Source organism: Struthio camelus, chromosome 4 (genome assembly GCF_040807025.1).
Source record: "Struthio camelus isolate bStrCam1 chromosome 4, bStrCam1.hap1, whole genome shotgun sequence".
Classification (NCBI taxonomy): Eukaryota; Metazoa; Chordata; class Aves; order Struthioniformes; family Struthionidae; genus Struthio; species Struthio camelus.
In genome coordinates this window covers 61,116,728-61,139,310 of record NC_090945.1, presented here as the reverse complement: position 1 = coordinate 61,139,310, position 22,583 = coordinate 61,116,728, and the positions used below count along the sequence as shown (strand labels likewise).

At 40.3% G+C, this 22,583-nt stretch overlaps 1 protein-coding gene across 45 annotated transcripts in view; it reads right to left on the bottom strand.

The window, feature by feature from the left end:
- The window catches only part of APBB2 (amyloid beta precursor protein binding family B member 2), a 194,739-nt gene that overhangs the window by 54,951 nt on the left and 117,205 nt on the right, over positions 1-22,583 (bottom strand). For 14 of the 45 annotated variants that reach the window (XM_068943058.1, XM_068943070.1, XM_068943063.1 and 11 more), the window contains 3 exons: positions 14,326-14,531; positions 8,665-8,750; positions 8,494-8,554 (listed from right to left, as the gene is read on the bottom strand). In XM_068943058.1, the coding sequence (XP_068799159.1) occupies positions 8,494-8,554; positions 8,665-8,750; positions 14,326-14,531 (353 nt within the window). Of the gene's footprint in view, positions 1-8,493; positions 8,555-8,664; positions 8,751-9,158; positions 9,222-14,325; positions 14,535-22,583 lie in introns of all 45 variants that reach the window. The other 31 variants (XM_068943034.1, XM_068943026.1, XM_068943031.1 and 28 more) reach the window with 3 other exon arrangements.

Below are 22,583 nucleotides of genomic sequence, written 5' to 3'. Positions count from 1 at the left end.
ATTAGAGAACGTTTTCTTTATTTAAATCTATGCTACCAATAGCTTCTCTTCTTCTGAACGTACAGAACTTGCATTTGAGCAGTTTCTCTTTTTTCCCTTTATCTTTTTGCTTTTAAAGGTTATATCTCTCTGCAGATCGACATAAATCATTACAGTATCTAATAACGCATTTTATCACAGAACACTGAGCAGACTTGTGCCTGAGACAAGCATGTAGGTCACGTAATTAACTGTTCCTTATGCAGCCAACACAACCCTGAAAATTCTGCCTACTTTATCTTAGGAGATTGAAAATAAAATAAACTATCTTCTTGTTTCAAACTTCGGAAGATGAATATCCTAAAACACAGACACCATATAAGAAGAAAGAAATATGTTCCAACATATCTGCCTGCTATGTGACGAAAACTTGCATTGATTTCAGATGAAAATACTGAAGATGATCAAAGTTAAACTGAGTAACAAAAGAATAAAGAGACTCTATACAATTAACGAACAAGTAAACATTTTCATTTAGTTTACATTAATGGACTGCGATACGCTCATTTTCTCAGAGAAATACTTTGACAGTCATCACATTAAAATTCTTCATCACCCTAAATCCAAAATGTGTAATTAAAAAACATACTAATACAATGTTTATACATTTACAGCATAAACTGCAACAAAAAGCTGGATTATGTGAATTGCTGAAAATGTGCCTATCACACAAAAATAGGCACACAGATGTTTAGGTCACAACAGAATTCAGAAATCAACTAATAATCATTATTTTAAGCAGATGATTATAAACTAAGCCTTTGTGGTGTAGGATATAAGGGCTTCACAGGTACTATAAAAATAGCCTTTGTAATAAGTTACATCTCTACAGCAGTTCAATATTGACCTTTCTGCTTTGACAAACCCTTGCTCCTTCTCCAAGGCACTGGAGTCTCATTTTTCCAGACTTGCAGACTCCACCATGTAGGATGACAAAAGTGGCTCTTGTTTTGAGTTTACTCTCAGTTTGAGAGACTTCTCTGTCTCAGCGGTACCTACTGGCTCTCAGCCAGAGAGGTCAAATCAGCCCTATCAAGGCAAGAAAACATTGCAGGACCAGTGTGCTGGCTCAAGATTTTTTGAACCCCGATATCTTATTCATTACTGCATTTGTGAAACAAATATAAAAAAAAGTCAGTTGAGCAAAACAGAGCAGTCACTATTATTCTATTAAGAGCCATTCCCTAAAAACAGTTCTGAAGAAGAAATTAAAAATATCTCATCCTTTTTTCTGGTCTTCTCATAAAGAAAAAGGCTTTGACTTCAGATGCCACCTTAACTTCATATCCTAAAGAGATGGTTTATGGACTTCGCTTTGGGGTAATAACGCTGTCTTGGGGGTTTCATTTTCATACAGTGAAATAAGAAAATATGCTTCCTCAGTGAAGAAAAGGCAGTTAAAGAGTCCACCAGAAACTAATGCAGGATGGTTGTTAGAATGATGCTCAAATTAGGGTCTGTATTGCAAAAAAACTGAACTGTTTAGTCTCCAGTATGCTTTTACAGTAGAATAACTCAAGGATTTTTTTTTTATTACTCTACAACACAAAAGACCCCTGACATACATGCCTTGTCAGTAAATATCTGCCCTGCAGCAGTTTACAGGGCATGAAAGCACGTGTGCATTCACTTCTTAAAAATTAATGCTCTGCATTTGGTATGTTTAATCTTAAATGTTACATAGTTATTTTTCTGATGAGGGCTGTTGCACAGGTTGACAGATATAAGTGGTTCTAAAGCAGCCAGCAGCACTTTATTCAGTAGTGTTGTACAAAATTTCAGATGCAGTATGCATGACATTCAACTTCAAAAAAAATAACAAAAACCTTTAGGTGAACTCTTGACCTTACTGAATCAATGGAAAAACCTTGTGTCTTCGGTACAGTCAGGATTTCACGTCTCCTCAGAAACACTGTCAAGAGTAATTTGTTTTCTGTAGAAATTATGTTTACGACAGGATCCAAAGCCAATGAAGTTAAATCACTTTTGATCGATTTCCCATCTTTGAAAGAGACTGAAACGAAGAGGGATCAAAACGTACAGAAATCGTGAGTTGTAAGCCCTGGTGGGCCTCTCATTTCTGAGGATCCACTTACTGCCGCACTGTCTCTCCACAGCTCTGTGGAGCTCCAGTCTTCAAGCATAACGAATAACGCATACCCAGGTAGGGGTAACATGGTGCTGCATATTTTGTGCTTTTAAATCTCCTAAGAGCTAAATATGACTCCCCCCATTCCCTTCGTCTTTGCTGAAATGCAGGACATCTTGGTGAGGAAGACCACTGTTCCTCTAAAGTGAGAGTTAGGGCTAGAACGAATACTAAAATAAATATATGTGGTGGTTAGGGCCATCTAAATATTGCTCTGTCATTCAATACAATGTTCAGTTTTAATTGATTTTTAAATTAACTTCCTCCATAAAATGCACTGCAAGCAAGTCTGCAATGTACAAATAGCTCATCAAGGATGCGCTGTGCCATTTTCAGAGTGTGTTCATATACATATATATATAAAGCTGCATTCTCGATATTTTCATAATTCTATTAAAAAGAAGGGCGAGCTTTGTGACAGTGCAAATTAGAACAGGCTGTTACCCTGAGCTACCCTAAACTGGCAAGCGACTGCAAATAATTAGAGAGCCATACAAAAATATCATCCAGTAGCCATTTTGTAGCAGCAACACAAAGAACAAATATTCAAGAGACAGTTCACAGTCAACAGCCTGTTCTACAGCTGGGGCTGACAAAGGCTATATATTGCTTTACAGGTAGAGTGCCTGGCCGCCAGTGGGGCTTTGGAAGGCTGCGATTACCTCACCAGTGCATTAAAAAGATAGGTGAGGTCTGATGGCAGCATGAGCTACGCCGGGAGCTTCCTGAGCACCAAATCCACCGATCTGCTGAGCGGCAACAGGAGCTTTTGCCTGTGGGACGTGAATATAACAAAGACGGCTTCTTCCCCCAGCTTCCGGCCGTTCTCAAGGACTGACTCCTTTATCAATCAAATTCAGCGCTGTGGGCCCAGAAACAGCTTACCACGCTGTACCACAGAGCAGTACATATATCGTGATGAATTCAAAATACGAAAAGAAAATTAGTTAAATATTGTGAAGCACAGACTCCTCCAAGGAGGCGGGGGGGGAAACCCCACTCTTCCAGCAACTACTAAGTTTTGCTTGCATTCTGCGCAACAGCCGTGGGTGGCATACAGTGAGATATACTTGAGCCAATAAAAACTGCAGTGTGTGTCTTGATGAAAAATGGTATTAGCCATGACGCTGGCACTTCAATCTGGTGAAGTGGCTAGAAAACTCTTCTTAAATAGCTACTGCCGCGAGAAACAACATCATGTAAAAAAAAAAAAAAAACCAAACTCATGGAAAATTTATGTTTTTTCAGAGCTACTCAAACATGGGCTGGCATTTCCTGGCACACTAGCTGCAAATTGTAAAAGCACAAGAGCTAGAGTCTGGAAGTGGTTTCGTGTTACTCAGCAGCCCTGTGTGCCGGGCAGGCAGCAGCGGATACAAGCAGAAGCCCCAGCGCGCCCGCACCGCTGCGCCCCAGGCAGGTGCAGAGGCACCTCCGCACTCGTGCTGGGCTGCCTCACCTGGCCCTCGTGGGCACTGCGGTTTTGGAGGCCGGGCGCCCCAGCTCCAGACCGGGTGGCCCCAGCGCGACCACCAACGAAGCCCCTCTGGCTCACCCCGGGCCGTGCGGCTCCAGCTGCGTCTGCGACGCACCACCCTTCCTATGAGGTTAGCACTCACTAACGTGCACCTACCTATCAACAGAGCTAGCGTCACCCGCGTGTCCGCGGCATTCACAAACCCGTAACTGCTTCAAGGCAAAAGCGTGACCCACATGATTCCTGTCTGCATCATTTTTACTGCTGTAATATAATTGGTATTGATGTTCTTGTCATCCCTGCAGCAACCGGCTGGCCAAAAAGACTGGAAGTTCTGCAGTAGACAAACTCACTGTCAGTACTGGAACTTTATGGGCCAAAAAGATATTTTGATTTGATCTGGGACAAAAGTGTTCTTATATTTCATCTTTTCTTTTGCAAATCCTGTAAAAATCCAGCAGCCCAATGCAAAGCATTTGCACAGTGTATCTCAATGAATAAAATACTGATAATGTGCAAAAATTCAAGATGTAATTATTTTACTACAGACAGAAATACTTATGGGTAAATTTTAAAGCCGTTTCCATTCTCTTGCAAAGGAGGAATGGCTTTGTCATGCATTTTTCTAAGGTAAGTTACAAGGAAAAAAACTTTTCCTCTACATCTGTCCTACTGTTCAGTCACTCACATCCTGACCCTGCATGGCTGGCTCATATCTAAGATCCCAGGCATACGTGGAATTCCTAGGATTACAAAACGTATAAGACTTCTCAGAATATAAGGGTGAAATTCAGATAATCTTGAAGGGCTTGAGAAATTTAATTATATTACCCCAGATGTTTATATTATACATCCATTACAAACAAAAAATTATAGCTTTGTATATCACTAAAAAGAGCCAGTCTCTTAGATTTAACTCCATCTCCTGTAGATGGAAATCCATATTATGATGTTCCTCTCATAACAATATTATCACTTACAACGTCACTTAATGACACAATAAACGTCAATAGCAAACAGCAATTATGGAGAGAGAATGAGTGAGCAAACGTACCCCCGAAAGATCCAATGAACAAAATGAAAAAGACACAATTTTTTAATGTATTTGTTGGTGATGTATTTTTACTATGCTGATTTGCTATTTCTAAAAACTCCTTTGGAAGCAGAATGTTTTAGAGCACCTGCATTATTTACCTGTAGCTTCTCCATAGCTGGAAACGTGTCTTAATGCTGCTAACGACAGACAGCTAGACTCCGAAACAACCAAACAATTTAGGAACTGCTGTCTCCATCACTCCCATTGCTACCCAGAAGCTGCAAAGACTGAAAGATAAATATACTTCTACTATACTACAATGATTGGCAAGACTGACTTTTTTTCCTCTTCCTCTACAAAAGCAGCATTTTTTGGATTATTCACTGGATGTTTCAAACAGAAGATCTGTTTCAATTCATAGTTTTGAAAGCTATTAAAATGTTTAGCAGAATGGCAAGATGGGGAAGAAAGTAAGTGCATCTTTCCATTCAAAAGAAACGAACAAAAAGCCGTAACCCCAAAACCTCTTCAAAGCACATCCTACTAGATTAAAATATTTGTTTTGTTTTGTTTTTTTAAAGGGGAGGTAAAAAGGTTTTATTCTTGGATTATAATTTTTCTCTTGTTCACATGTCCAAAGAACTGCTGAGAGCCTAAAATAAGCCAACACCTAAGGAAGGAAGATTCTTGTGCTCTAGAAGAAAAGCCCTGCTAACCGGGCTCATACGGTTAAGGAATTTAAAAATCCATGCTTAATATAGGAAGACAATGTTAAACCTAAACAGAAAATCACATTTAAAAGTAGAGAATAAAGGCAAGTGCAGATGTTAGGCCAAACCTGAAGGCGAATGGACAGAGACAGGTTCCCCAGGAGGGGCAGTTTCTTTGTGCCTCCACAAGGAAAAATTCAAGCACTTTTTCTACACTTTTACCCACGTCCACCATATCTTACAGCACTGCAAAAAGAGACAGCCCAGAGGAATTTACAGTGCAGGACTGATAAAAGTATCTTTTTACCTCCCTTGAAACTAGGACCACCATTTGTAACATTTTCTAGTCATCAGTTAGGAAGGTGCAGGTTACTCTATAAATTAACCAGGAAGGCTATGAGCTGCCTGCCCCCTGGGAAGTACCGATTCAAAACTCATTTCCAGCTGTGCATGCCTCACGTGCACAATTAGTACCTCTTGTCAAGTGGAATGAGTCATCTCTTTGAGATATTCCTACTGAAATAAATTACTGAAATCAATAAACTGAATGCAACCATTCACTCCCTTAAACACAAAGTATTTCTTCTTCCCTTCTTCCATATGCTCTTGTGTAGGTAACCAAGAAGTCAAGGATTTCAAAGTCAAAATTGAAGCTCATGATATATAAAGAAACATTTGTTGTTTATTGATAATTTGGAGTACCTAGTTGCTTTGCTGCACAAATCTCTTTTCTTATAACAAGAACCGCGTGAATTCGATGAGAAACTTTTCCCAGCACTGACATGTACTGCAGTGCTACACTCCTTACAGAAACAGAAAGCCTCCGGGAGAAGATCATTACTTTAGCTTTCCACAAGGTGGCATAGTTTCCTTTCTGGAAAGATAGCACTCCTTAGTGATTTCCATTCCGGAAAGCAAAATTTTTCATATATATATATTTTTTTTAAGTTCAAAAGCTACTGACCACTGTCATCAATAGGTTTAAAATTTGGCATCTCTAGCAAGGTTCTTTTTAATGAATTTTCTCAATAGAGAGTTTAATGAGTTTTAAAAGCTCCATTCTCCTTGGCTCTAATGAAAAAACAACAAAAAAAACAAACAAACAAAAAACCAAACAAACCTGTGCTTGCTGCCACACAAAAGCAAGCTTCAAACAAATAAACTTAAGGTAAATCACGTACTAGAGGAAAGGCCAGGGGCTAAAAAATCTGATTTCTCAAAGTCTCAGATTATCATTTTCAAACCCTATCGAAGTTCTTTCAGTCTCACAGTACTGGGGGTTAAACGGGCTACCAAGGCACTCACCTGCCCGGGGTTACACACGCATGCATTTCCACCCCCTCCAGCCCGCCTGTCTGTGGGGGCATTACACATCCCACAGTGTTTTCCGCAGGTTTGGATTTGCTCCGGGGTTTCCGGATGAGTTCCCAGCACGGTGGCGGCTCGCCCTTGGTCCCTGCGAGCGGGCGCGCTGCCACCGCGCTGTGCATGGCCTCCGCTCGGTGCCCACGAGCGGGCCGCAGGCTGCACCCGAGCGGTTGAGCATCACGGGCAGAAACGTCCACGGGGTCGCTGCTGGGCAATGACAGACAGCTGGTAACGTACTTGGACTCAAGGACTTAAAAACCACACATACAGTTCTCTTCTATTTCTAGTCTTACTCCTCTCAGTCACTTCTGCTGTGAATATTTCAGTGCTCAGCTATGATGAATCATTTAAGGATAATCAACACGGTTTTGCCTAAACATGAGAAACAAAACCTGCTGATCCAGACAAAAGCAGGCAAGCTTTGGGCCTGCATCCATTTCACTGATACAAAATGAATATTGGTTTGTGAATACTGCAGTTTAAACAGCCAGATAAACAGGGAAGAGAGATGAAGACACGAGCGTTATTTGTCTGTGCACTGGGCAGAACGGGCTTCTACTTTACACAGCGCAAATCACCCAGTGAAGAATCAGACATACCAAAATACTGCCTCCTCATAACGCCCTCCATACCGTAAGTCTTATCTTGAAATGAACAGCCTTCTGGTTATGAGGACTGCTACCTAATGCTCAGTCACTCCTCCACTCCATGTACTATACTCAGAATTTACTGCTTGTCATGATAATGAGCACAGCTGAAACCGTCGCTTTCGGTTATTTACATCTGATTTAAACATCACAAGCCAAATAATCAAGTTGACAAAGACCTTTAAGTTCCCTGATCAGTCTGTTTCTTCTCCTAAAACGTTATCAGTAATGCTATTATAACTACCAAACCTGTTATATACTGTTCTTCTGCACATAAACAGCTTATGCTCCTGTCAATCATTGCAGGTATATGGCAGAGCCAAAACACTTATTTAAATTACTTGGGTTTCCAATTACAGAGATTCACACACCTCCTTAAAAACGGATGTATGAACATGGCAGAACCATCAACAAGATAACTGAATGACAGATCTGGAAATACACATACCTTTTGCTTCTCCTCTTCCCTCAAATGCCTTACACTGCAAGAGCAAAGGCTCTGATTTGAATATGGTGTTTGTTCACATAATGGTCTCATTTTTCTTGATAAATGTTACTCTCAAACTAGGCTGCGTTCTCTGCTCTAAAACACCAAGGTCCTTGTTCTGAAAAGCAAGCTCCTTGCTCCTAGCTGTGGTTCAAGCAGCCACACGAACAAGAAGAGGTATTTAAAAAAGGGAAGAACTCCGGAATTAAAGAGCAAATTCTATCACTGAATCTCCTCGGAAGCCATCCAGCCGTGACAAACAACAAGGCCCTCTCTGCTCAGGATAGGAAACTTGCTTAGCTGTGTGAGGGGCCAGTTACTACAGCTGGACAGTAGAATCTATAAGTGTAACACTAAGTTTCTTAGCTTAGGCCATTTTAAAGTAAGCCACACTTAATGCTGACCAAACTGAGTGAAGCTTTCAATCTGCAAATAAAGTCAGTCCAGGTGGTGCCAAAATACTAACATCACCTCGAGGAGGTAAACTTAATTTAACACGCAGGAGATGTTTTGAACCTTGCAAGTTATGTTTACAATTTCTGAATTTAATCGTCATCCCACTGTAGATCATCTTACAGACCTTGGCTTCTGGATCACTGTTGATGCTACAGGAATCATCATCATCAGACTGCGGAGCATTTCTGTTATGGAAAAAAAAATCCATCTAAAAATCATATAAAGATTAGGGCAAATCACAGCAAAGCACAACATGGAGCTGGTCACGCCATGGGGACTTCTGTAGACATTATACCTGAGCTTCAAAGACGCATAGCGTAATGTTGCTCCTTCAAATTCTTTTAGACTTGGGTCTGGGTTCACAGTGGCTGCATGCAGATCCTAGAGATAAAGGTAGTACTATTAATATAATATTAAGTACACCACCATGTTACTTCTTATTTCAAAGGGAAATAAAATCCTCCCTGCAAAGAAGCGGATAGTATTACTGGCTGAAGTTGAAAAGAGGCATGCATATATTCTCAAGCTATATTTCATTCAGTGCAGGCATCTTATTTGTTACATCATGACAGTTGCCCTGCTAGCTTAGGCTGAATCCATTCCAAGTGGAAAGATCAGAAAAAGGCAGCATGTTTGTGAGCTAGACATCCCTAGCAATACCCCCATTTACTTTGGCCTATGTTATGAATGATATTCATGGAAAAATAAAAGGGGAAAAAAAACAGCCACTGCCATGCAAAAAACAAGGGTAATAGTATTAAAGGGTCTAAAATCTGACAATATACTTGCCTTCCAAATGTCACTATTAATCTTTCCCCCATTCAGAACAGCAAAATCACTCCATGGCTGTTTCTAGACATATAATTATTCACACAGGAAGAAGCACATTGATAAAAAAAAAAAAAAAAAAAGAAAAAGAAAAAACACAAGACACTGTTGTTAGCATTGATATTTACAGGATGGGTTAGGGAACAGATCACCTCAAACTTCAACTAATTACTCCACTATACCATGGCATTTGGAGGAGGGGGAAGAGAGAGAAGACATGCCTCTACAATTACTTACCAAAACAAATGATTGAAACAAGGAAAGTTAATATAAATTAGGAACGGACAATGAGATTACTCTTTAACTATGATCTTAAAAGCAAGCAAAATGAATCTGAATATGAATGTTGGCCACAGCTGCTACAGCCTTCAATAAAGAGCAGTTAAGCAGAAAATGGGACTTCCGTTTGACTGGCAGAGACTAACACTACTGGATCTAGAAATACTGAAGTACAGGGATACATATAAGAATATATGCAAAGTAAGGATGAAATAACTTCCAGAGAAAAAGCACAAAAAAGGACAGTGGAGAGAAGGAGGATTAGGAAGGAGTGCAGAGAGACTTCTGGATGAAAAAGTAGTTTTGTAAAGCCTGAAAGCCGTCTTAAAACAACATTGAGGAAAAAAAACACCCACCAAACAAAACACCCACCCTTTCATCTCTCCATTCAAAAGTGTCTGAGGCAGTCACTAGTAGAAACAAGCAAGCGGGCGTTTAGCACTACAGCTACTTGAGGTCCATCCGTTCTCTGTAAAGCCTGGGAGGAGCAGCTAATGTCGGAGTTCACCTCTCTCCTTCCCATGTGAGGACAAAAATCCTGCAGCCCTGAACCAGAGCCAGGTGGGACAGGAGAGCCGGCTGCTTAGAGACCCAGAGCCACCTCCTTCTAGCTCCACTAAGCTCCCAGGTACTCTGGCAACTAATGGGCCCTTTCAAGCTGAGCTCCTCCAGGTGGCCCAGCTCAGCCCCGAGACAATATGGTACCTACTAATACAGCTTAACGCATTCATTTGCGCTGTGGGTCCCTCACTTCCAAAGTGTTCTCAGCACATCCCCACTGGAGGATTTATTTGTGAAAACAACTCCTATGAGCAGCTCTTCCCACACATCTTTGAACTAATTAATAGTTCTCAGCTTTTCTTACTAAGCTCTGCATTTTTAATCATCGGCTTCTAGTAGCTAAGTCACCTATGGAAGAAATACTAGAGTTGATCCAGGCCTATGATGAGCTAGACTTTAAGACGACATAACAGCCATCCCCGCATTCTGCCGTGGTCCCAAAGAAGCTCTTGCTGAAAATTAAACCTTATGGCTTTTTCTCTGCACAGGACATAGGAAAAAGGTAGCAAAACCCCCTCTAAAGGTTGGAAAGGAACTTTTATAAACACAAGGATTCACAAAGGAAGTTATTCAGCAACACATGGGAGAAAAGAGTCATTTAAAACTAAGTAAAATTTAATCAACTGTCCCAAACCAAATCAGATTTTCATGCTTTTGAGAGGGAGGAGGGGAAGAAATGCTCCAGGTTCCTCATGGTTAGCATCTATTAGCATTTATGTTAAATTTGCAGAATTGTCACCTAACGCTAAACCCATAATTGCTTTGGATTGAAATTTACTGATGAAAATGACAGATCATCTTATGAACAGAACACTGCCTTATAGCATACACCAGAGTAAAATATTTTTTCATTTTCCCTTTTTAAACCTTTTTTGCCACTTGTATGCAGTAAAGCATCATTTCTCCTCACCCAGATTTTCTCCGACTCTCTGTTCAACAATACTAAACCATTTTTCTTTATATTAAATATTCACGGTGTGTTACAAAATAAAAATGGCTGACTTTATCTGTTCTTTGTGGACTGTCCTCAGCTGTGAGCCACATTCTACCAAACGAAGCAAAGCTTCGGTATGTCACGTCATTTAAGAGGCAAGGACACAAAGGAAAACAAACAAGGAAACAAGACAGAGGGTCAAAAAGGCATTACTCGGGGGGTGGGGGAGAGTGTTACTAAGCGTTTATTTGACAAACCCCAAAAGCTAAAACAGCCCAAATAAACTCATCTCCAGAGCAGCACATAATGCTTCACAGATTAATGTGATAAAGATAAAAGAATCTTTTACGGACACACAGAGGTGTATTAGGACAGACACGTAATGCTGCCCATGCCAAGCTTCAATCCTAGATTATATGCTTTCATCCATCTGAAACTTATACATCTCCTAACCTTTTGAGGAAAAAAGTAATACATATTCTGACACAGAGGAACAAGCTAAAACAGCCTTTCCAACCAGATTATCCTGGAGCACAGGCTTCCAGAGAGCAACACGTGAAACAGAAGTACTCAGATCACACGCGGTCCAATTGCAAGCTGGAAGCCGTCCACAACTGCTGCTGCCAATGGTAGCGCCTGGATAAAGGCGCTTGGGAATCCCTATTCTAGATCAAGGTCCCCATCTTTTGCGAAGGGTCAGATCAGGAATATCGCAGACTCCCAGGTTAATCCTTTACATGGAGGGAGAAGGGGAGCTCTTGGGGTAGGCTACGGTGCAGTGAACAGGGACACTGCAAGTGACCTGGAGATGATTAGTTGCTAGAGTTAATAATGTTAAGTATTGATCAGGGAGAGATGAAAATCCGAGGACTACTGATAGCTGACACACTGTTGAAGTCTAGATTACAAATTATTTCATTTCTACTATCTCTTAATCTTACGGTGTCACTTACTTTCCTCGTACTGTCCTATAAAGTGGGTGTGCTCAGAACGAACTGACTCCTAAAGGAGTCTTCCTTCAATTCTGCCTTAAAAAAACTCAATTATTTTTATTTGAAGAAATACAAGACTCTTTTCCCAGCAGTTCCCACTAGAGCTTCAGCTACACCCTTTGGTTGGAGCATTTCCAGAACTGGGCTGCGTAGCCCAAGTGCTGAGTCCAATTCAGTCTCACGTTGAACTGTTTTACTGTAAGTCTTCTGATATTTTACTGCAATGCTATCTTTACGGTGACTGAGTCAAAAATCAGTATTATTTAAATAATGATACAATGTTAGAACCTTATCAATGAAAATAGAAATCCTCAAGAGACAATTACTTAGCATATAACTGCAATTAAAATTAATTGTATAATATTGGCATATTAATGTAAATATTGGAAGATCGTTAATCATCTGTGACATCTTTTACACTACTGTATAGGGTCTTGATACTGCCAGTAGAGCCGCAGGTGCACAAAGCTCTGTTGGAGTAGACTCTCTACCGCGTTATAACTTCTATCACATCAAAACCTAAATGAGCCTACTGCATACTCATGTATATTGCATTTCAGAATGACTCCTCAAATGTCTTGTTGAATACATATACGCTATATTAAAATCAATGTTGTCTTCATTCAGACATTTCATGTTCTTGATAATGACGCTGAGAATTAATGATCATTGTTTATAATCACAAACCATTCTCTGTTTAAAGCAAAAACAAAAACAAACAAAAAAAACAACCAATGGATAAAGGTACATCTGCCAAATTACTACCAGGTCTGAAACGTTTCACTGGAAAGACATTTTAAATAGAGACAGAAAAATACTTGAAATGAATACACAAATCTTCTCTCTCTGCAATTTACCATCTGTATTGATTTCTGTGTTCCCGTAAAAGACATCTATAACTTACTAACTGAATCCCTGCTCTCCCAGATCTTGGAGTAAGAAAAATATTTAATAGTGAAGTTATATCCCTGACATGCACGTTACAGGAACTAATACTAGAAGCACGTGCAGCACTTTACATTCAGCATCTCTAGATTTTTTCTTTTTTTTTTCCCCCCTATCTGAATGATAACAACTGCTGTTCTCCACGAACCCCTCTCAAAAAAATTTCCAATGTCTTTGGTGCACAGTGCAGTTCACAGGAACCTGACTGATGAGAAACATAACTAAAACGTTGTGGTGAAGTTTGCAACTTCACGAGTAACATCTATGGACGCGTCTGAGCAATCTTTCTAAAATTATGGATAAGAATGTATGTGTTTAAGCCTACATCGGGCAAAAGTTTCAGGATCAAGACCATAAAGGAGCTTGAATGTCCTTAACTCCTCTTAACCTTCATTTACTTTATTTAGGTGCACATATAAACGAAATCAAGAACAGAACAGATATCATACCTGATTACATCAAAACAATCAAGGATTGGCTGATCCCAAGCCAAATATCAAAGCTCATACAAAGGCTTCCATTAAGATCCTAAAACTTTAGACCTTTTCCTGAATAGTTAACACGAAAAAGGACTATATTTCAAAACAATTTGATTTTGTATTAGAATTTCATTCTGTAGAAGACTCTCCAATATGTTAAAAGAAACTGATTGCATTGTTTGCAGCATACTCTTCTTTCTGAGGATTTATTTTATATTTCTATGTCTATGACATCAACCAACCTTCTGGATTGTCCCTGAAGGTTTATTTTGAAAGGCTGTAAGGCTGTACCACGTATTGCTCTCTCTGCCCATGTAGAAGACAAAGAGCATTCTTTCCTTCTGTTTCAAGGTAAAGACCGACTGCAATGCAGTGATACACTTGTACAGTTATGTTATGCTGGCAGGATGTTAGGAGGCTTACATTTGAGAATACCTGATGTTTATTTAATAGGAACTATCCTGTAAAGAAAATGGCATCTCAAGTGAAGACTCATATGTCTCTGGGTGACACTCCTACCAAATGAACCAAAAAGAAAGATGATGTAATTACAAAGAGTCTAGCCAGAAGACTATTCACGCGTAAATATTTTATGTATGCTGTAACTGTATAATGGAGTAATGCTTCAGCACACGTTAGAGAACCTCAGTAACTTCACAATAATCACACATTGGTTGTCTAATTCATGTGAGATATGATGTTTGATTTCATAGTACATATTCACAGTTTAGGATGCTTCATGATTCCTGCCATTGCAAAATACATATGGAAAATGGATACTTACGATGCACTATGAACAGATAGCTATGCTATGGGATAAAAATCATGCTCCGTACTCTAAAGCTTACTTTGATAACAATTAAACTTGCAACTTTTTACAAAAAGTTATTTCAATTCTCTTCACAGTATACAGTAGGTAAGAAGCCACAATATTTTACCTCAGTTTCTGGAGTGGGAGATGGAGTAATGGAGCCAAGCGATCCTTTCCGTGAGCCCTGGAGATCCGCTGGCATGGACACGGGACGTTGCCATTGAGTTGTTCCTGTTGGTATGTGCCAGTAGTAGATCCCAGCAATGTCATTGATTTTTTTCCAGCCAGGTGGTAAGTCTGGGTCTGTCTGAAATGAATGATCACTCCATATATCTGCTGAGACCAGAAAAAAAGAAAATGAGACACTGTTAATAAGATTCAGATAGCTTTTGCATGGGTCTGGCCCCAATGCGAACAATACACTGCTAGTACTGCTGCTGTTCTGCTCCTGTGCAAATAGACACAAGAAAAACATAATGAACTTTTGAGTTTCAGACTAATGTGACAAGGCCTACATTGTCTGACTTAGTCTACAGAGAGAGGAAAAAAAAATTCTGCACTTACCAAAGAGCTATTCTAAATGAGCAACTACCTAAGGCCATCAGATAAACTAGTTCTTCTAAGACTAGACTAAGATTTTGCTTCATACCGTAAAACACATCATATAAACCAGTCTTTGGAATTGTGGCGTACCTGCTGTGCCCCCTTTGTCACAGCACCCTCCTTTCTCAGTCTACACTAATGAAGCATTTATTCCTGCTAGTGAAAATCAGTTTATCAAACCAGGAAAAATGAAACCAATCAATCAATCCGCATTGGCTTTTATTTATAACTTACAAAAGACTGCTTATTCCAAATGATGAGAACAAACAAAATAGCTCGTTTCACACACAAACCTGATTGTCTCATGGGAATGTATTGTTTTGAATTGGTTTTACAATGTGGTAAGGAAAAAACCCCAAACTCAACAAGAATGCCAGCACAGGGATGAAATAGCGGCTCTGCTTGCAAATCTCCTGTTAAATTAAGAAGGGGACAGCAAATCATACGATAAATCACAGACATTCCCAGATTTACACGGCTTTATAGATGGATACAAGGGATGTCACCAGCAGAAAGCACATAGTGTCTTTTAGAAAGGTGGGGGCATCGCCTGCGTGCAAACCAGCTGTGTCCCGGCAGCAACAACTATCTCCTGCTGGATACACGCTTCCTTGAGGCTGGGAAGGGAGCCAGTATTCTTTTAAACTTCTCAGCTAAACCGCTTTTCAGCCTATATGCTATTGAACAGCTGTTATGCTCTACTATAAGGACTGTCAAGCCGCAGAGAAAAACAAGTAGCCTCCCAGACCGAAGTTTCACCAGCCCTTGAGCAGACGTGACGACTGCTGGCACCGGCACAGCGGACTGAACTAGCGTGGGGAAATATAGGAATAAAGAAAGCACCGTATCAACGAGCAGTTGTTCATCTAATCTGCCAACTTGCTTCTAACCTCCAAAGAGAGTCCTCAGAGTTCCCACAGGGGCGGATAAAGAATAATCACGCCCATGGGGAAGAAGTCAACCGCATCAGAAGTAGTTGTTTGACTCCTGTTACGTTTATTTATGGAAGATATTGAGGTCAGTTACTTGAAACTGATCTTTTATTTATCGTGTAAAATGCAGAAAAAAAGAAGAACGAGATCATCCCAGTCTCCTGTTTTATATCTTTCTTCTTCATGCCTTTTCTGAATTACAAGTTTCTTGTGTCCTCAAGTCTCTTGCTAGGCATTTTAGCACTTCTGAGGCCCATTTCCGAAGCCCTCTCATTTCCGCTGTGTTTATGCACATGCATACACACACAAATGGTATGATAACCTGGCCTGACTGTTACATGCTATTTGGCAAGCACCAGACTATCTCTCCCATCGAGCTACTTACAGCTCTTAAGTTACTGATTTACAACTCCAGGACTAATATGAGCAAGTTCTGCAAAAAAGAAACTCGACAATAGCATTACAATTATATTCAGTAACAAGTCTCGTGGACCACAACTCACGGCCCCATATCTCAGATCAGTAATATTCACAACATATAGTACTAGATAGATCTAAATTGAATAACTTTGAAGTAAAAGCAGACAAAACTGACAGCAGAAGGACAACTGTTAATGCAGAGAGGTAAAACAACATTTCTCCAATATTTAGTTAGGAAAAAAGTTATCTTGCGTGTGAATGAACGCTTAGAAATAGACCACGTAAAACGCTCGGGAGCATTCTGAGGTAGAATTAGGAGAATACCACTCATCTGAGTAACACTCATTCGCCTTGAAAATTTATCTATCAGCAAAAATAAATACACTAGAATATGTTTGCACATGCTTTGAGATAAAATTAGGGAACTAAACTTCAGATTTCTTTTCAATTAGCACATCTCTAATTTCAGGGAGCTCTGCTTTCTACGCAAAACAACTATAACTTATGCCTGCATGGGATGTGCATGTCACCATCAGACCCTTTGATGAACGTGGTTGAACGGGACAGAGCCAGATTGCGCCTGTTCAGATTGTGACGCTGTTCCCAGAGCGTCACAAATCTCTCAGATTTTTCATAAACCAGCCAATTAAGGGAACAAAAGTTACCTATGCAAACGTACTTCAGAAAAATGAAATGCTCCCCCTATAGCCCTCCTGTGAGCTCACCTCAGCACCTGACAGGCTGATAGGGATAATTTTTCAACAGATTGTGATTTCCTACCGTCATGACCTGAAAAGCCTCCCTAGCTCACTGGCTGTTCTAACAGATGAGAGAGTTCATTGAGCAAGTCAAAGGTAATGAACTCTCTCAAGAGACGTGGCAAAGGAAAGATAAAAGTAAGAGTCAACATACAAAACCTGACATGATAGATGTACGTGCTGATGTATCAGAGATCTATTACAAGACACCAGTGGCTTTTCTGTATTTTAATAAAAAGCTTTCCCTCTGAATTCCAAAGACCCTGTCCTATGGCACGACAGCGAGTCAAACTCGGTTGCACAGGCTGCTGTGAGAACGGTCCCTTCACAGGGCAGCGTTTGGCAGGGAAGAGCGAAGCACAGAATAAATGAAGGCACCACGCTGATATCCTGTTGTATTCAACAGCCTTTTCAGTCCCAACCTTCTTGCAATACGGAAAGCGACAGCCACAAGATGGAGGAGAAAGGAAGCAGGTATCTGCAAATCAAAGCAATTTGCTTGACGTGGCATTAAACAACCTGCTTGTAACAAACCCAAGAGACAATAGGACTGGATATGTTAGACTTCCTCATCTGACATCTAGCACTCTTATTGTTATGTTTGAAAGGTTGCGGAGGTAGAAATATAACATGGAAATGGTTCCTTCCTGTCTGCAGATGACGAAGCCCTGAAAGCTCCCTCAGTGGTAGAGGATCCATGGGGGCTCAGAAACTTTTCTCTGATTCCCTCTCAGACATCCCCAGGAGATGAAGTTCCACTTGGCCTCTTCCGCACTCCTCTTCAATGATTTATTGATGAAAACTTCTGGCTTTGACTTGATAAAAACGTAACTGTAGATGGCTGATACCGAACTGTTTTAAATCTCAGTGACTTATGGTACAAACAGGCCTCCCAAATGGCAGACACGAGGCCATGAAAGGTGATACGGTCAAATGAAAACCCTAGAAATACTCTTATTGAAACCAGGAACTGAAAATTTCTGTTCAACAGAAGCACGCTTATCACGATTAGGAGCCAAAAGTAGAGAGATGCTCAAAGGAACAGGGCCACACAATTGCTCATAAAGCTTCTGATTTTAAAAATACAGTTGTTTGGTAATACAGAAAGCATGGCTTACTACAGAAATTTAGAGGACAACTCAAAAAAGCATGCACCTCTTTTTTATTGGGGTTGGTTTATTTACCATGCATTGCATTACAGTAAGCCATGATCTCTTGAAAGGCTGTAACGTAAGAGGTTTCTTGCATAAAATGCATAAAGCAATAGGATTAAGAAAAATAATTCTGAGCGCCACTGTAGCTTAACAGTATGAAAAAGCAAACACCAGCTTTCTTTAATGAATTTGACTTTATATTATCTGTGTAACTTGTCCTCCTACGGCAAGAAAGATTCAAATCCTTATCAGTGGAGAGACACTCCTGAAAAGTACCTGTTTCAGCTCTCTGCAAAGGAACAAATTATATCTTCATAGTTGAAAACCTAGTCTTTAAGTCATGCAGATTCATACAGCACAAGAGACCTCTGAAAGCCTCTTCTTTTTACAGAGAAACTTGCTCGATAGGGTGACTCCACTGCCTACAGGGACTTGGGAGATGAAGCCCAATGTCAGCTCTAATTGTAGCAGGGAGGAAAGCATCCCAGGCACAGCCGAGCACAGGCAGCCCGTTGGCTGATCCTTCACCCTGCCTTACATCCCCGCCTGAATTGCGGATGCACAAGTGCTGTCACTAGCAAGGTTGGCCCATTGACCTGGACACACAGGCCAGCTCCTTGCTGGCGATTCACTACCTGGAAATCTGCCTGAGATAAGTGTGGACTGTCGCTGTTCGTCTTCTGAAACTCAGCACTGCCAGCTTAAAGGTCAATACTGTTAGAAATTCACAGCTCAACTTCTGCAGGCAGATTCATTTGAAAGGGCAGGTCACAGAGAGAGAGGACTGATATTTTCAATTGGAGTTTTGCCTCAGAAAAGACAAGACGATTAAAGCCGTGTCCATACAGGGGAACCTAACCAAATCTGCTACCCGTGAGGGCACTGCTACGGAAGAAGCATGACACAATTCTGGTCTAAAATCAGGACAGCAAGAGAGAAATGGCAGAGGATTTTGAGGACCGCAGTAAAAGAACTACATAAAAATATGAAAGAAATAATTTAAGACAAGAAATTAACTTCATTTGAGGAAAACTGAAAGACAAAAAAAGCAGGCTCCACTGGGCTTTTCTGCTTCCATTGCTTTCCAGCAGCTAGGAGCTGGCAAGTCCCTCTGGAAATCCTCTACCTAACCCTTCCTTAGAATTGGCACCACAGTCCCCTTCCTGAGGGGTCCAACACAAAGGGACACAGAGCTGCTCCCCCGAAAACTTTCATCACTGGGCTCTGCAGAATTCAGAGAGAGGAACCTGCGCGGTTCATTCCTCCATATAGTCTCCATTTCATTTGTTCGGGGATTTAGCAATGCAGCAATTATAGAAACATTTCTAAGAGAACAGAAAAACAATGACAAAAATGAAATCATCAGAAGTAGGAGCCCAAGGTGAGGGCAGTAACTGAAAAGCCTCACCATTTCATTTTAAAATCCAATGGGGAATTCATTTCTCTCTAAAAATTAAAATAAATAGAAAGAACAAAATGACAAAAAAACAACAGGGCTTTAGAAAAGTATTAAATTTTTTTAAAGGATAAATCCCCGTTTCCTTTATTCCTAAATATACAAAGCACTAAAACAGTCTGAAAAGCCTTGCTCTCCTGCTGAAATCATCTGGTCAAGTTTCACCCAGAAACAAATGGTTGTGCCTGATTTTTGGCTGAAAGGCTGAAGCAGGCAGCCTGTAATGGAAAAAACTCATATAAGCCTTTGTGTTGTTATCACTAACTGAGGAGTGCAGCTAGAACCACATAAATATTGTAAAAATAAATCTGTTACACAAAAGGAAATTGTTATTTCACTCTTTTGAAACAACTAGTGACAGAAATGTACCTCTGCAAAGACATAAGTACAGTCACATTTAACTGCAAATTTTGGCAAGGAGAGACCTTTGTGAATACATTTTGTATTCTGAAGTAGCAGACAGGATAAAGGTATTAAAAAGAGATGCAACAAACAATATAAACAGATAACTCACTGAAGAGCACATGCAATTGGTGACCGAGTTCTTCTGCAAAACTAGTACTTTTATCACTTATTTTATTGCTATTTCCGGGGGGAAAGGATAGTAATCAAATTGCTACCATCACGAATCACTCTTTAGTCCTTGTTCAATTAAATAGAAACAAGAATTACAGCACGTAGCAGGATCTTTCATAGCAAATTTGTGCAGTAAATGGAAGCCATTTGTTTTTCCATTATTTTGCAGTGTCACAACCAAGACTGTTCCCTCATCACTGTCAGCCCTTGTAAGGCAACATCAACAACCACAAAGTGAAAGTTATACTGGTGGCACAACATCAGATGCAAAAACGACGTGGTGCTTCTAAATGCAGCGCAACTTTCCAGCTGCCATTCAGGACTGCGTCAGCACCAGCCTCAAACCGAGCTTGATGTAATTTGTTGATATTTTATAATTAGAGAGACGAACTGCCATGAACCAAAGGAAGCTTTTAAGTGGTTCAGGCTTTCTTCTGTAAGAGAACTCAAAATCACTTTCACTGCAGACCAAAGGCAGCCCTTTAGAAACAAATATGAAAATGACAGCAACTTTGGAGATATCTTCTAGAAGAGGGATTCAAAGGTACAGCACAATATACTGTAATCAGGAGTAATTGGCGTGAAAGTTTTGAGACAATAATTTATCTTCTTTTGCAAAGAACTATGCTGAAGTAAAGCGTTCTATCAGGGAAGACCTTATGCTGAAACAAAAGTGAAAAGGAAAAATATTAGTAAGGTGCTTGATTCCCTGTGGACCAAATTCTGTTATCTAATACCTATATTCAGTATCTTCATTGTCCTTAGCAGAGTAAGTCTGGATTTATCAGCATAAAACAAGTCTAATAATCCCACCGCCATAAACTGACTGATGACTCCAATCTGAAGTTGATTTATGACCAGTCCCATACCAAAATCCAGATCATGACACCATGCTTGTGCTAAAGTAAATAAATCAAGGCATCTTCTTGATGCAGACTAGAAACGTATTTTATCATTTTGGTAACAAATGTCAACACCCCTACCTGGAAGGAGCATAATCCAGCCCCTTCCCTTTCAGGAGGTAAGGTAGCGGAAGATTACTAGCATACTTACACGTGACTCAGGACTGGAAGAAAACAATCATATTATGCGATAGAAAGAAAAGTTGATAATTGATGCATCATGGGAAAATGCAACATCAACCAAACTGTATGCAAATACACAAACAAACAAACAAAGAATTTCAGACAGACTGTAAATGAACAAACCTTCTGCTTTCCTCTAGATAAACTGAACAAAAATGGATAAAAGCAGCAGCTAGGAGATAACTCAACTTCAAAGAAAACTTGGCAGTGATGATGAACAAGGTGCTGGGGAAGGAGATGGGACAGTGTGTCTCTGTGTGCTTAGGTCCCGCTGCATGGAAGAGCCAGAGTCTTAAATGTGATTCACCACAGTTAAAGCAAATCTATTTCTGGAATGAAAAGGCAACAAGTCTAATACCATAAACTTGTACTACACAGAGATGTGCTTGGAAAAACAGGCACACTGTTTGAGTGCACATCTCTTCTTCAGGTGAAAACAAATCCCACCGTACTTTTACCTTTCAACCAGCATGGCTAGGGTACTAAACTACAGCCCAGAAGATTATTCTTACGAGGAGGGGCAACTGCAGTCCTAAAGGGTTCAAGGTTGGTAGCGTACATGACTCCAAGAAAGAGACTCTAAAACTGCCGTACAAACTGCTGGCAATTCTGAAATTAGGAAGTGCATAGTAAGATCACATATCATATCAGTGCATAACTGTAACTGGGTTACTTCACAGTTTAAACGCGCTTTTTTGGGAAACTGCAGAAGAGCAGCAAGGTAGAGTTTCACTGCATGTTAGCAGAATGACAAAGTGAGATTACTTGCCTGCAGGACTTGATGATATTTGCAAGTATTTTATCTACATTATCTAAATAGATTAGGAAATAAAATATGATAGATCTCACATTTCTCTTTGCTCAAAGTGGGTACTGCCACTTTAGTACTCTTTTAGGACCTTTTTGTCATAATTAACTTTTCCTGTGGAAAAGAAAAAGAGCGTTCAGTTTGCAGGCGGGGAGGACAACGTTCCACAAGGTGACATGTTCAGCGTCTTCCAAACCTAGAGAAGTAATCTGGCCAATAGCAATTCTATAATTCATTTTTCAGCCTCTTGCCTGCTCATTTCTCCACTGCAGTATTGGCTTGAGCTTAAGGATAATTCAGAGTTGTTATCATTGGAGACCTGACGCTATGATTTCACGAGGCAACCGTTCACATTCCAGCAGCGGGTGGATATACTCTATAAATGAAGGAATTCAAATGAAAAAAAAGTTTTCTCTGTAAAGTAGAGAGATCTGCATCAAAGCCTTCTGTGTCAAAGATTGCAAAGAATGGGATGGTGACAGGATCCAATAATACACCGTCCTCGTGTTCTGGCAGCAATGGGAAACCACTAGCTTAAAAACCAACGGCTTTCTTCACTGCTGGGATGAAAGCATAAGGAAAGGACTGGCACG